This window comes from Vulpes vulpes, chromosome 4 (genome assembly GCF_048418805.1).
Source record: "Vulpes vulpes isolate BD-2025 chromosome 4, VulVul3, whole genome shotgun sequence".
Taxonomy (NCBI): Eukaryota; Metazoa; Chordata; class Mammalia; order Carnivora; family Canidae; genus Vulpes; species Vulpes vulpes.
In genome coordinates, this window is record NC_132783.1 from 42,237,778 (window position 1) to 42,253,185 (window position 15,408).

The 15,408-nt window shown below is 35.2% G+C and overlaps 1 protein-coding gene across 3 annotated transcripts in view; it reads right to left on the reverse strand.

The window, feature by feature from the left end:
• Positions 1-15,408, reverse strand: part of BANK1 (B cell scaffold protein with ankyrin repeats 1) — a 282,579-nt gene that overhangs the window by 248,603 nt on the left and 18,568 nt on the right. For all 3 annotated transcript variants that reach the window (XM_072755563.1, XM_072755564.1, XM_072755562.1), the window contains exon 2: positions 1,403-1,801. In XM_072755563.1, the coding sequence (XP_072611664.1) occupies positions 1,403-1,801 (399 nt within the window). The remainder of the gene's footprint in view (positions 1-1,402; positions 1,802-15,408) is intronic.

Here is a 15,408-nt window from a genome sequence, read left to right on the forward strand (position 1 = left end):
TGTCATGCAACAATAGATAACTATAAAACAAGGCTTAAAACATACTGAGTTTGAAGAGGTTAGAATGCTAGAAAATACGAAGAGGATTTTTTTTAAGAGCCATTGGTGCACTGTGTGTCCCACCATGCGCCATGGGGAAAACTGACAGATGGCACCATCTTCAAGCACAATGACAGGGGCCTCCAGCAAAAATATCTGTGATTGACATACGTTCTTTGGTTCTACAGAACAAGATTCATGCAGACCCATGTTTGGAAATGACTAAAGGTAAAAGGCAGTGGTCATGTTGCTACTCTAAGGGTAGGACAGTGTTGGCTATACTGAAAATGGCTTGCATGCCCAGAGTTTGACAAGGAAAAGATAAAAAGTGTTTTTACAGACTGGTGTAGGCCGAATGGGAGAAAAAGCCAGCTGGGGGGAATCTCGGAGTGATTTCTATCAAAAGTGACACAGAAGAGTAATGTAGATATCAACAGTAAGAAACCATAAACCACCACAAGTAGGAGTATCAAGAGAGGACACAGTCATCTCATCAAGGAGCCACAGGTGACACATCCCAGTGAAGAGAGGGAACGTCAAAGAACCCAGAAATATGCTCCAAGGAGAAGAGGCAACACTTAATATTTGACATGGCCAATAGAAAATCAGGACCTCACCTCTTCCCTGAAGAAGAGGGAACTATTGCTAGAACACTGGTAATAAAAGGCTAAATGCAGGTTGAGAAAACCAGTAATGCAGCTAACACAGCACCACTTCTACACCCAGGAGGAATTAGAATAGAACAGTAGGAGGGAGAAACTAACAATAGACAGCTTCAGAGTTTTGACTCTTACATGGAACTGCAATTAATTACTGTAGAGGAACCTTATGTTCTGCTCTTTAACATGTAGCTATGTGACTAAAACAAAATTTTTTTAAATTTAAAACTACTAAAAATAACAGTATTCCCTACCATAGTAATAGATATCATACAATAATCAGCACAACAGAAGTTTTATCATTCTAAAGCAGACATTCAAAGCTTAGACTGCTACTGACTGGTAACAGTACTAGGGTAGATATTAACTCAAGCCTTCCCAGTTAAGTAAGAAACCAGCTTCTGAAAACTCTAGAATCAAACTGACATATAGTATACCATATTTTTTCTGCCAAGTATGATATGAGCTTACAAGACTACCCTAAGGAATATATTTACAAACCATATTTTAGAACAACTAATAAGCGCTGATTGGAACATAGCTAAAACTTAAGAGCCTTCATGCATTTGAGGAAAGTGCAACATACATACAACATAATGTTGGCTTTTATTTTTTTTATCCTAACTTCAGATATTCATTGGTCCAAAAACACTTTAGATGTCTTAATTATAGAAAAATATATAAAGAAGATTTGGTAACACTACCTCTGAATACGATACTCTCGATTACAGCGATGTAATCTTGGGGCTCCTGCTCAGTAGATATCTCCCATCTGCCTCCAGCGATATTTAATAATTTGTAGAGCTGATCTGAACTCTTCACTCCACACAGCAGAGTAACCACACTTTCTGGTGAATGAAGTACCTTTTCCAGAAATTGACATTTCTTTGGAGTTAGGTTTTTAAGCAGGCCATTTGATAATATCAAAAGTTTACATTTACAACAGTTTAAACTCAGCAATTCCAAATCCCAAAAAGAGTAATTCTCCAAGTGATATAATAGGATTGCTTCTCTTTTCACAACATGTAAAAAAACTTCCTTCAAGTACAGAGCCCATTCCTCAGCATCTTCTTCATATATCATTATGATATCTTTTGCATTTTCTGGAAAAACAGAAAACAATGTATTAATTTTCTAATGTTTCAAGTGCTAATAGCAAATTATATTATTAATCTCAAAAAGTGCATGTATTCTCTAAAGAATATATTACTTTTATTATACCAGAGACCAATAATATAATTCATGTTATCCCTATTATGAAATAATACAGGATTAAAGTAATCCTTAAGGTCAACACAGTTCATGCTTTGTGTGAGTCTACGCTGTACTCACTGAACCAGAGTGAACCAAGATGCTCAACCCAAAGAACAGAGAAGTTTCATGATAGAATAAAAAGAATATTTTGTAGGATTACAGGAGCTAGGCTACCAGGCATGGCTGTGCCAGTAACCACAAAATTTACCTAGATCACAATATTTAACCCCTTTACGCTGTTGTTTCTCTTTCTACTAAATGAAGGTAAAAGTAAATACATAAGCTCTGCCTAAGGAATCAGATTATTCTGTAAAGACATGAGAGAATTTTCATAAAAAAACTTTCAAATCTTTTTTCCAGGTAAAGATAGTGTACAAAAACAAGTGATAGAATTTCTATGCCCAGAATACTAACAAAATAAAAATTTTTAAAAAGAAAAATTCAATAGCAGAAACCAAATAAAAAGGGTACTATCTTATGTCATCATGCTGATGAAATAATTCAAAGGTTCTGATAGGACAGCACTAATCCCAGACCTCTCTCTGACCCCACAACCAATTCCGATAAAGAAACTTCAGTCATCACCATAACCACCAGGGTGCTTATGAATCTCTTTCCCATCTGGAAACTGATCAGGGGGTGTCTGCAGGAGTAGGAAAGACTGTCAGGACTCTCCACAAGCCAGGACTCAGGCTGAGTCAGGAAAACCAGGCAAATCCCACAGGAACTCAAGTGGGCAAGAGGAGAGGGGCCTTGCAGACAACATTTAACAGGTCTCAGAGGCCACAACCCAGGACCTGCAACAGAGGACACTTTGCATCTCCTCTCCTTCTCTTTCAGGTCATAAAAAATTGAATGGAATACAAATTTTGTCACTCAAATTGTAGCTTTAAGGGAAAAATTAAAAACAAAAAAGATAGGGAGAGGAATTTAACGAATAATTTATCAACACTATATTAAGCAAACAGAAAGCCTAAGTAGAGCTAAGAGAAACACAAGCAAGATGAAAATATTAGCAACACAAATTTGTTGTTGTGAGAAGATATTATGCAAATAATATTAACAGTAATAATATGATCATAAAAATAAAACACAGCATGCAAAAACTAGTAGAAATGATAAGCAGAAAAGAAAAGAAAAACCCCATAAAAGTCATCTATAGTATAAAAAGACCAGATATTAAATAAAATCAGAGTTCAAAGAAATTGATTTAACTTTTTTAAAAATATCATTTAAAAGTATATACGAGATAGGGAGACAAGTTGAGCCAAACAGTACCATTACCCTGATAATATATAAATTAGAAAAGCAATAACTAGGTTAAACATAGATAATATTTTAATTTCTGGACTAAAAGAAAAGCTCAATATTTTCATAGTAAATGCAGAAAAAGAGAACAAAGTCCTAGCAATTGGTAAAAATATGAATATCTGGCTAAAAGACTAAAAAAAGGAAAAGACTCAATATGAAGACAACCCAAAAGCTAAAGTAGAACAAAAGACATAGTAAAATATTTTAAAATGTAATTTTAGAAGTCCTTAAAATATGAAATAAAAAGAAACCAGTTCCATGTATCAGTGGAGCACGATCATGTTCTAAGAAAAATTGTTAAGGGAAAACCTATTTTGATTAAATTGCATTTGGTTTAGTGATTATTATAAAATGTCTCTACCTACTCAGGAAGGAAGAGCAAGTCACCTAGGAGGAGAAAAACATTAAGTTAGCCATAGATTTCTTCAGAGCAATTTCAAACCCAGATTATAATGAATTATAAGAAAGTTCTTACAAAAATAATTTTTATAGTGTATTCATATTGTAGTATACTATACAGCAGTGAAAATGAATCACTGCTAAGTACAACATGGATAAATCCAAAGACATAATATGAGGTGAAAGGAAAAAAAAGTATATTTCATGATTGTATTTATACGAAGTTGAAAAACAGAAAAAAGAAAAAAGATCCATGCTAATGCAGATAGAGTATCTGGGCATAGGATTAAATGAAAGCAGGGATGGGAGAACCTGCCAGGATTCTGGAAATGTTCTTATCTTGGTCGGAATGGCTGTCACATAAAGTATACACAGATAAAAATTTATTTATCTGTGTACCTTAGATTGTGTGTATAAATTATTCTGCAATAAAAAGTAAAGTCTCAAAAGAAAGAAGAAAGATGCTGTCTCTTTCAACTTTTTGATTCCTAAACAATACCTACCACAATTTCTTGAACAGGTTTTCAATAGATTTTTAAAATTTACTTATGTGTGTAGGATGAAAATGACATCTGGCAGAAAGCATATGGGAAATCATACACAAGTTGTGTATGAGTCATCAAGGTAGTTCTGTTATTCCTTGTGTAGTAACTCACCCAGCCTGGATGCTAAATAAATACATGTTGAACAAATACAAACATGGTGCCGTAATTCAGTATTTTTATGTTTGAGGAACAGTAGAGAAAGTTTTCCTTCTATTATTATATACAGCCAGAGTAAGCTACTTTATAGTTATAAAATAAGGACAGTAAAGAAAAAACTAATAATTAAATTACCAGGTGCTTCAAGTAAACTAGGATTCTACGTGTTTTACATATATCATTTTACTTTATTCTCAAAATTACCCTATGTAATAGGTTCAAATATTAATGTCATTATACAGAAGGGAAACTGAAGTGGTACGGGAATTAGGATTCCAATGCAGGCAGTCTGATCCTACAGCCTATAGTTTTAACCTCTAACAGCAAAGGACACTATAGAATTATTTGAAAGATTAAGATAGATTCTTTGTAGTGATATGAGTTAGGTTAGTCAATATTTAGCAGCCCTTGAGTTATTCTTAAGTATGCAAAGTATGTGAAAGCTTACCAGGACTCTGGTTTCCTACCAAGGAAAAAGAGGAAATAGAACATATGATATACTCCAGAGTATGGTTATCTATGAAGAACTTACAGAACTTTCTTCTTAACTCTAAAACTTAAATCAATAAAATTACAGAACAAGCTTTGAGGATATTTGAAAGTACAGAATGAGGGGCACCTGGGTAGCTCATTTCGTTAAGCATCTGACTTGATTTTGGCTCAGGGTCATGAGATTAAACCCCAGGTATGGCTCCCTGCTCAGTGTGGAATCTGCTTGTCCCTCTTCTTCTGCTCCTCTCCCCCTCTTACTCTCTCTCTCTAAAAAATAAAATAATAAATAAAATAAAATAAAATAAAATAATAAATAAAATAAAATAAATAAAAAATAATAATAAAATAAAATAAATAAAATCTTTAAAGTACAAAATGAGTAATTCCCATGTTATGTGGTTGGGTATCACACTACCATAAGATATCAAATCTAGAGAAAATAATAACCTATCTTTCAAAACTTCCCAAGAAAGAGTAGACAGGTAGTCTCTCTCAATACTCTATGGCCATTTTACTTTTAGGCTGAAATTAAGTGTTCCTTTTAAATTTATATTTGACCTATAGTTAGTCAATAACCCCTACAGGACACATTTAAAAAGCATTAAATGTCATCCATTTCTTCTCTATGGATAAAATCATTTCAATATTTTAACCTTTAACTTTCTCAATTATTATTTAATAATATGTGTTGCTAAGCACATAACATGTATTCTTTAATATTCATAAAACTATATGCAGTTGTCTTGTTATTCTTATTTTACAGGTGATCATACTGAGCCTCAAAAAGTTTCAGTAACTTGTCAGGGCCACAAAGACAGTAATTGGTCCTTATGCTGACTTCCAATCTTTTCTTTCTGAAACCATGTTGAGTCAAAATGCAAAAGTTAATAAAAGGACTTTTCACAGCCATGATTTTTCTCTTCTTTACAAAACAGAAGCTTGTCCTTGAGTAAGATTTGGACTATAACCCCAACAATAGTTCTCTATTGACTCTCAAGACAAACCTACTAGCCTTTGTTTTACACACTTGAAATAATCAAACTTAATCATTATTTGCCAGTTTAATGAGGGTTATTGTCATTAAGATTTTCTGACTTCTATAGGTTGTGAAATGAAATAATAAATGATGAATCTGAAATACACAAACACAAAATTTTCATTCCTAAAAAGCTTAGTCAAAATAAAAGGAAATTGCTTTTGAAGATTAAATAAAGTCTGTAAATAAATTATTTAAAATGTAAATTTCCAGTCTGGCAACATAATGTAAATGACATCATTTTAAAATGATAGAACAGAATACAGCCATGTTAATTTTTATAAATATACTCCAAAATGTTCTTTCAGATTCGATAATGATGCCTTTTATTTATCCTACAAAATACTATAATAACTTTTTTAACTTGAAGGAAATTTGTATCAGTAATTGATATCACTAATTGCTTTTGCACAGAGAGCAGATTACATTACATATTACCAAAAGAAATGTGACTGGTCATGAATCAAAATTCTTCCTGAATCAAAATCCTTCCTATTACATATATGTAGTTTTAAATGGCATATTTTCTCCTTTTTGAATAATATCCCATCTTTTATCCATGTCTGTGCATAATGAAGAAAAACAGTATAATGCATCTTTTCAATGTTATATTTTTTTACCTGGTGACCAAATTGTAGAAAAAAAAAGAGCAGAAAATTACGAAGAAATTATTTATAGCCATAATGGACTCAGTAGTCATAACATGAACATTAATCTTGATAGAATCACACACACACACACACAAAATATATCATTATTCAAAATATACAGTAAATGTAAACAAACTTGTCTTATCCTCTAACTTTGTCCTGTAACTAGTACAACAAAGAAACAAAACTAGGGACTTTTTTTCAAAGGCATTAATGTAGTAAAACACACTATAACTCATGTTTCTTCCCCAGGAAAGTTGGTTAATTTCACTTATTCATAGTAGCAAAAAATATCAGGTGCTTTCTTTATATATCTGTATAGCAGATTCTACTAATGTACATCCCATATCTTCCTGGCCCAAGAGCTGCATTTCAGTGATAGGCTATTAAGTACACTGACCATTTCCAACCTCTGTTCTACTTTCTACTGCCTGAACACTTTCTGTGCTCTGAGAGAGTTTCCTCAGTGTGTGCATCTGCCTGGCAGCTCAGAGGTGTGGGGATTTAGGGCAGGGAGGGCTGGAAGGCAACCCTCAGTCAATGCAGGATGGAAATCAGTGTGTAAATAACAGCTCTTCCTTCCTTCAGTAGGACTATTCTGGGGTTTAATTCTATACAGTAATTAGAGGAACCCCAGTGATGCTGAATTGTAATTGTCAACTGTTATTCTGCTTATTAATATACACATTATTAAGCTTTTCTCCCCTTGTCTCATATTCCCTATTTTTTCACTAGTGCTTCATGGGCTTATTCTCTAAATCAACTACCTGCACTCATGTCCAGTTCTCAGTTTTCTTCAGGGGAAATCTGTCTCTCTCTCTCTCTCTCTCTCTCTCTCTCTCTCTCTATATATATATATATATATATATATATATATATATATATATCTTAGCTCTTCTTTTCAAATACAGGAAGGCACCAACACATCATTTTAAGATTATGCTTTTCAGCTATAATGAAGAACAACCAGGGAAAGTTATTTTTATACAAATGCAAAACCTTCCTCTTTCTTCTTCCTTTAAAGATGCAAACAAATGCTTTTATGAGTCACAGAACAAGCTTGCATGAGAATTTTTTCTTTTTTGTAAAAAAAAAGCACGGTATGTACTGTTACAGGATTATTTTGCAAAGCCCTTCTACCCCTCACATATAAACTGCAGGTGTTCATTTCCTCTATCTCTATCAGTTTTTAATCTCTGACACAAATTGTTAATAGTTTATTTGAAAATTATAAACACAAAAGATTGTATATCTATGAACAGATTTTAAAATATTTAAAACTTACTTAGTGTAAATTTGTGGAATCCTATTTCTGCAAAGTCCATAACCTTTCCCTCCTGTTATTGCCATTACTCTATAGATTACTCAATCTAACACAACACTGACCATAAGACAGGCTATTATTTGATATTCCTCTAAGAAAAAAATACTGTGATCAAATAAACATAATATACTATAATTTTTTTAAGAGAGGGAGGAGAGAGGTGCAGAAGGAGAGGGGGAGAGAGAATCTTAAGGAGCCTCCATGCCTAGCACCAAGCCCGATGCAGGGCTCAGCTTGATCTCACAATCCTGAGATCATGATCTGAGCTGAAACCAAGAGTCAAATGCTTAACTGACTAAGCCACTCAGGCACTCCAATATACTATAAATTTTAAGATGAATTTTGATTTCAGAGAATTTGACTAGCTCCAAACAAAAGCACTTTCAGAATTCATTAAATATAGTAATAGTATCATCTTACATAATCTCAAGTGCTTCTCATTTCTTCAATTCACTCTCAAGAATAATCTCCTTAGGACTTGTATATTTTTAATGATCTGTCCAGACTGATTACATCAGTCTGGACGGATCAGTCCAGATCAGTCCATCAGTCTTTTGTATTTTTTTTTTTTTTTTTTTTTGCAACAGAAACCCCTGTCCAGAGTCTGTAGCTGAACTGTTCAGACTGAGGAATGGAGCAGGCCATGGGCACACCCCTGGTCCCTCCTGGGCGAGCGCCCCCACCCTCAGGGAACAAGGTCCAGCCAGGCCAGCTCGCTGCATGCTGGCTACCACCACTTAGCCATACAGGTCATCGTCATTGTCTTCTGTGTATACACTGCCACCTGTGCCGCCTCCCAGGTGGCTCCCATGCCCATGCCAGTGGAAAGCACCATCAGAACACTAGCTGGTGAGAATAAGTAATGATAGAGTTCATTACTGGCTCTCTCACTCACTTCCCCCTTCTAGTTCTGGTAATATCTGCATTCTTTTGTGGCCTCTTTTCTGTGGCTTTTCTTTCATGGCTCCAGTTTTCATAAGCTCTAGCAACAATTGTCCCTCCTCTTCCCTCACAAGGGTAGTAAAGGATTCCTGCTATTAGTGTTCCAATACTTAACTATCCCTGCTTGAGTTCCTCAGCCCTGCACATGTTAATAAATAATCCTTTTATTAATTGTTTTCAGTTAAAATCTTTGATAGTGACATCTGTTTCCTGTCATGATTCTAATAAATACAGGTACTAGGAGTGGCCATAGGAAATAAATTCTATGAGATGGATTTTGGAATTGTGTTGCTTTCATAATTGCAGAGTGTATAAGCAACCCCTTGCCAAGGAAAATAACAGATTGGCAATTTATGGCATGCAGAAGCAACATAATGACTCAGTGTTTCACCAGGGATAATTTGGTATGGACTGTCAATGGAAGGGAAAGTTTTAGGAGATCAAATGCCTATGGTATTTAGTTAATACGGTGGCAATAGGGATTATGGAGAAGGGCGAAGGATATATAACGGCTTCTCTGACTGTCCTAGAGAGCATGCATATAAACAAAGACAGGGGTAGAGCTCCAGTAGCAGGGAGACCCCTCCAAGATTCTTAAACCAATGTGAGGACACTGTTTAAGAAAGGGTAGAATCATAAGACTTGAGAAAGACTGGGGACATAGATGAGGCTGAGAACTTTTTTTTTTAAGATTTTATTTATTTATTCATGAGAGATGGGGGCGGGGGCAGAGACACAGGCAGAGGGAGAAGCAGGTTCCATGCAGGGAGCCTGATGTGGGACTCGATCCCCGGTCTCCAGAATCAGGCCCTGGGCTGAAGGCGGTGCTAAAACGTTGAGCCACACGGGCTGCCCAAACTTTAAATTCCAAAGCATCTCTGAATCATTCTTAACTGAGGGAACCTGTGTTCCCTTGTAAAAACAAAAACAAAATTAAAAAGAAAACATTTTGCCTTACAAGCAATGTCAGATTTCCTCAGCATCTATGCCAACACTCCTCCTTGATTGCCCATAAGATCAGTAACTAGCATTAGATCCCATAAGTAAAAGGAATTCCAGAAAAACTATTTCACATGCAAAAATTATTACAGAATCTTGCCAATATGTATCAGCATTAGTCTGGAAACTATGTATGGAATGGATTTTAAGAGGTATTAGACCAAGGATGGCAAAAGAGAAAGACTGAACCTAAATGAATCCATCAATACGGTTGTATTCCTATAAGATTCAGAACTCAAGTGCCTGGGGTAGCACTAGCAGCCTATTAGAATGGATAATTAAAATCTGGACTCCATCAGTATAGAGTAATGTGATTACATTGCCAGACTTGCCTTCCATCATGAAGAAAAGGGGCAGACAGGCAAACTTTTTCTGTAAACAGCTAGACAGTAAATACCTTAGGCTTTGGGGCTACTTATATTCTTTTTCTTTCTCTCTCTACCCTACTGCTCCACCTCTTTTCCTTCTTATTTTTCTTTTTTTATAACCTTTTAAAAGTATAAAAACTATTCTTAGCTCATAAACTATAGACAAATAGGTCACCAGCTGGGTTTTGCCTATTGATTACAGGTTTCTAACCCTTGTTCTAGAGTATTCTGATATTCTCTTTACTAAACATCAAAAGCTCTGTGATATCTATCCTGTGTAGCCTGGGCATGATAATAAGAATTGGATATTCAAATGGAACTTTTTAAGAAATATATTTTATTTATTTGAGACAGAGAGTGAGTGAGAGAAAGAGCATGCATGGGGGAAGGGGCAGGGGGAGAAGCAGACTCCCCGCCAAGCAGGGAGCAGACTTGGGGGTCCATCCCACTGAGCCACTCAGGGGTCTCGAACTTTTTCATGTCAATGAGGAATAATGAAGTCTGGATTGGTAGGGAATTAATGACAGCACTTAATCATTAGAGGCAATTAAGTAATCCACATATTTTTCACTGCAAGGATCTGTTGAGGTAACTGATCTGAAAGTCCTTATAAATAAAATATACGTATAGTAGATGAAGTTTCAGTTTTACCTTTATAAACAAAACAATTCTAAATTTGGGTACAAAAAATGACTTAAGCTGTGGTAAGTGAAGATTCACAGCCTCCTATTTGGTTTACAGACTCAGAGCCCTTTGACTGAGAGAAGGCCAAATCCCTTGAAAAAGGATTCTTCTTTCCTTCTAAACATGTATACAATGAATCTTCCTCTAAGCATTTCCCCAAAGACCTGCAGCCATGTGCACCGGGAAAAAGGAATACCCATATCTCCTAGTCCTTATTATTTATTGATTTCCATGAACACAAATTCCTGAAGACCTAAAATGGCATCCTGGTAAGAAAGGGAACTTATGGAAATCTGGTGTAATGACAAATGACATCTTGCCTTGGGCATATTTAATAATAGTTCCAATGGGTCCATAAAGATATCCTGGGCAATATATAGTGGAAATACACATATATAGCAAATGGCAGAATTCTTACAGGGAATGAAGATATTATGGTAGGAAAGGGAATATATAAATATCTAGAATTGTTCAGCTTCATCCACCCACCACCCACTACCAAAAGCATAAATTAAAACAAATACTATATTCCTGGGATAATTGTAAGGATTGGCACCACCAAGAAAGATTTGAAAGATGTAATAGTGGTTATATCTTCACATCTTCATTCAACTCATCAGTTTACTGGTACAAACTGTCAATTTTCATAAACATTACTAGGTGTTGATATCAACTGCTGTTCTACACGTATCTTTATTGGGGCAAATTAACCAGCTTACAGAAATTATTTACAGACATTGACCTGGTAAATACTTTCCTTGTAACGGCAATCAATAAAGATAATAACCAGTTTGCATTCACCTGGCAGGGACAGGAGCACCTGTCATTGACTTACCTCAAGGCTATGCTTTCTGTCATAATATAGTCTGCAGAAATATTGATATACCATAAGGCATATTGTAATACATATGTAATGTACAACTGATGATATTATTTTAATTAAACTTGCTCATAAAGAGCAAATCCCCTAGAAGATTTAATATATGACACTTATGTACCAGAGTGTGAGGTTTATCACCATGCTGAAGTTCAGTGTCCTTAAATATTGCAAACTTCTATACACCCAATGGTTTAAGGCATATCAGGACACCCCTAAATATTGAAAAATAAGTTACTGAATTTCACCACTGGACAGGTCTTTTTGTATCCTGAAGGAAGCATATATACCTGGGTCAGTATCCCGACCACTTACCAGTTAACCAATAACTATACCAGCTCTAAGTGGGGCGAGATTAAGAAACAGTTATGCTATAAGGCCTGGCTGCTGTGCAGTCTTCCCTGTCATTTGGACTTTATAATAATACTATTTCATGCTTCTGATAACTATAAAAAATCCATAATTCATACCCCTAAAGTTTTGGAGAGAGACCATGTTTTATTCTTCCAATGATTCTTTACCAAATTATACATTTTATTGTGAGTAACCATATTCCATTAGGAAACTGAAATGATAAATATACAACCAGCCCCATGTAGGTCTCTATGGGTTAAGTTCCAGGACCATGTGGCTAAATCTTCTGTGACAACAGATCCTATTGTTTTAACACCTTTCCCTCAATACATACCTATAGCCTCATGGAGAATTATTTAACTTGTGAAAGGAAAAAAGAAGCATGACAGCAGTTTGAATGGGTCTGAAAACATACTTGCAACAGCCCAGAGTGAGTGGTTACTGCATTATAGCCCATCCATAGCTATCCCTGAAAGAGAACAGTGAGAAGAATTTCTCCCAGTTTGACAGTACTTTGAGTTGAGTCTCTTAATTGTCTACCCGAACTATAAATCTACTATCAGTAAAAGACGAAAGAGCAGGAAAGGATATGCTCATTTCAGAGTTAAAATATACAAATGAGGTTACTAATTAAGAAAATATCAAGAATACATATAGATGGCCAATAGACACATGAAAAGATGCTCAACAGGGGGATCCCTGGGTGGCTTCAGCCCGGGGCGTGGTCCTGGAGTCCCGGGATCGAGTCCCACATCGGGCTCCCTGCATGGAACCTGCTTCTCCCTCTGCCTGTGTCTCTGCCTTTCTCTCTCTCTCTCTCTCTCTCTCTCTCTCTCTCTCATGAATAAATAAATAAAATCTTAAAAAAAAGAAAAGATGCTCAACATCATTGATCCTCAGGGAAATGCAAGTCAAAACTACAATGAGATATCACCTCACATCTGTCAGAATAGCTAAAATCAAAGACACAAAAAACAACAAGTGTTGGCAAGGACGTGGATAAAAAGTAACCCTGTACACTCTTGGCAGGTGTACAAACAGGTGCAGTCACTGTGGAAAGTATATGGAGGCTCTTCAAAAAGTTAAAAATAGAACTACTCCAAAATCCAGTGTATTTACTCCGAAAACACAAGGCACTAATTCAGAGGAATACATGGACCCCTATGTTTATTGCAGCATTATTTACAATGGTCAAATTATGGAAGCAGGCCAAGTGTCGAGCAACTGATGAATAGACAAATAAAATGTGTTATCCATACACAATGGAATATTATTCCGCCATAAAAAAGAATGAAATCTTGCCATTTGCAACAACATGGATGGAGCTAAAAGTTACAATGCTAAGTGAAATGCTAAGTGAGCTAAAAGTTACAATGCTAAGTGAAGTCAGTCAGAGAAAGACAAATACCCATATGACTTTACTCATACCTAAATGTAGAATTTAAGAAATAAAACAAATGAGCAAATGGGAAAATAAAAGACAGAGAGGCAAACCAAGTAACAGAATCTGAACTACAGAGAACAAATTCTTGGGGACTAGAAGGTGGGTAAGGGATGGGGCAATAAGTGTTGGGGTTTTAGGAGTGCACTTGTCATGATTGTACCTCAATTTCTATAACTATAAAAGATAAATTTGGTAAGGAATTAACAAAAATTGAAAAAATATGTCCAGAATGGCAACTCCCTAACAAAGTAACTAAACTATTTAAAATATATTTTAAACTCTATTTATTATATGCCATATTACCTAACCTTGAAAATATATGAAGAGAGAACATGATACAACTCTAAAGTAGTCACTAATAATTTCAGTAAATCTCTATTCTAAAAGTTGCATCTTCTTTAAATGACCAGGAGACATTAGTAGGGACCAGGATTCAACTAGTATCCCAATCCTTACCTGTAGTTGTTTCATTAAGCTTCTGTAGTATACAAGGGCATATGTTCTTGATAGCTCTTGGTCTATGGTCAAAGATCTACTGTGTTTGGCTGTGTAACTCTGTCTAATTCTGAAATTTCATGGTACAAACTCACAGATATACATCACAGTAGCCAATGCCAATCTCATCAAAAATTAAGGCAATATTTTACTTCATTTCTATTTTATTCTTTTGTTTTATTTCTCAATTGTTTAACAACTTGAGGATTGAAGAGGGATATTTATTGTTCCATCCCATCACCATTCCCAATACAAATCTCTGACTCTTCTTTTATTGGAAGATGACTTAACACTGAATTGTAAATGTGACATATTTCAAAAGAACTTAAGTTCCTTTTAATACTAATAATACACGAAATGCATTCATATTAATTTTGTGGTGTATTTTCTTTATTCACAGTGTTGCAGTTTTAAGAAAAGTTTTTGAACTCAATTACAGTTAAAAACAAAAATTTACACTTAAAACACAAGTTAGAATGTTTGACAGACTTGCCCAAGATCGTATCAAGAGTAAGTCACAGAGCTGGGCTTAAATTCACACTGACTACCAACTCTGGCTTGAGTATCCAGCCACAATGCAGGCACTATTCTCAAAAAAAAAAAAAGAATTAAACTTCAGTCCCTTCATTGAGGTTGGTTCCCAATGGATAAGAGCATATGATCAGTTGATCAGATTAAAAAGAGAATTATCTTTAGGTACATTGGCAAATCTAATTTTGCTGCCCTAGTTCTGAGCAAGAGAAAATTGTGTTGGTATTCCCTTGTTTCTTTGCTCTCCCTCACTCCCCATTTCTACCCCTTCTTCCCAGAGCACAAGATGATGGCAGTGGTGGGGGAAAAAGTACAGCTAATCATGGCTTAAGAACAATGACCAAATAGTTGTTTTTTTTTTTTCCTGAATTGCTTTCATGGACTTTAGGAGAGATTTAACTATGCAAATAAATACTCTTCAGTCTCCATTACTGAAGTATATAAATCAAGGACATGACAAATACACTCCATGTCCTCAAATTTTAATGAAATATTGCAATCTAATTACATAAGCAAATATTTGATTATCATTTAGACACTAATGTCTTTCAATAGTTTTGTTATGTGCAGAATTACATATGATGTCATAATATGAGAAAATAACTGAGTAAGAACACACCTTTAGCAAAACTCTGCAGCAAGTTTATCTCACAAACTACTATAGTAGTTTCTAAAATATTCTAATATAGCAGATTATAAAATATCTGAGAAATGGCTATATACTATAAATATGTGCATACTGAAAGGAAGAATAGGATAATTGTCTACTCATTTGTTTAAAGTAACACCAGCAAGCGTGTAAACTCCTACCCCATCCTTCCTGATGTCTGCGTTCTCTGCAGCCGTTCT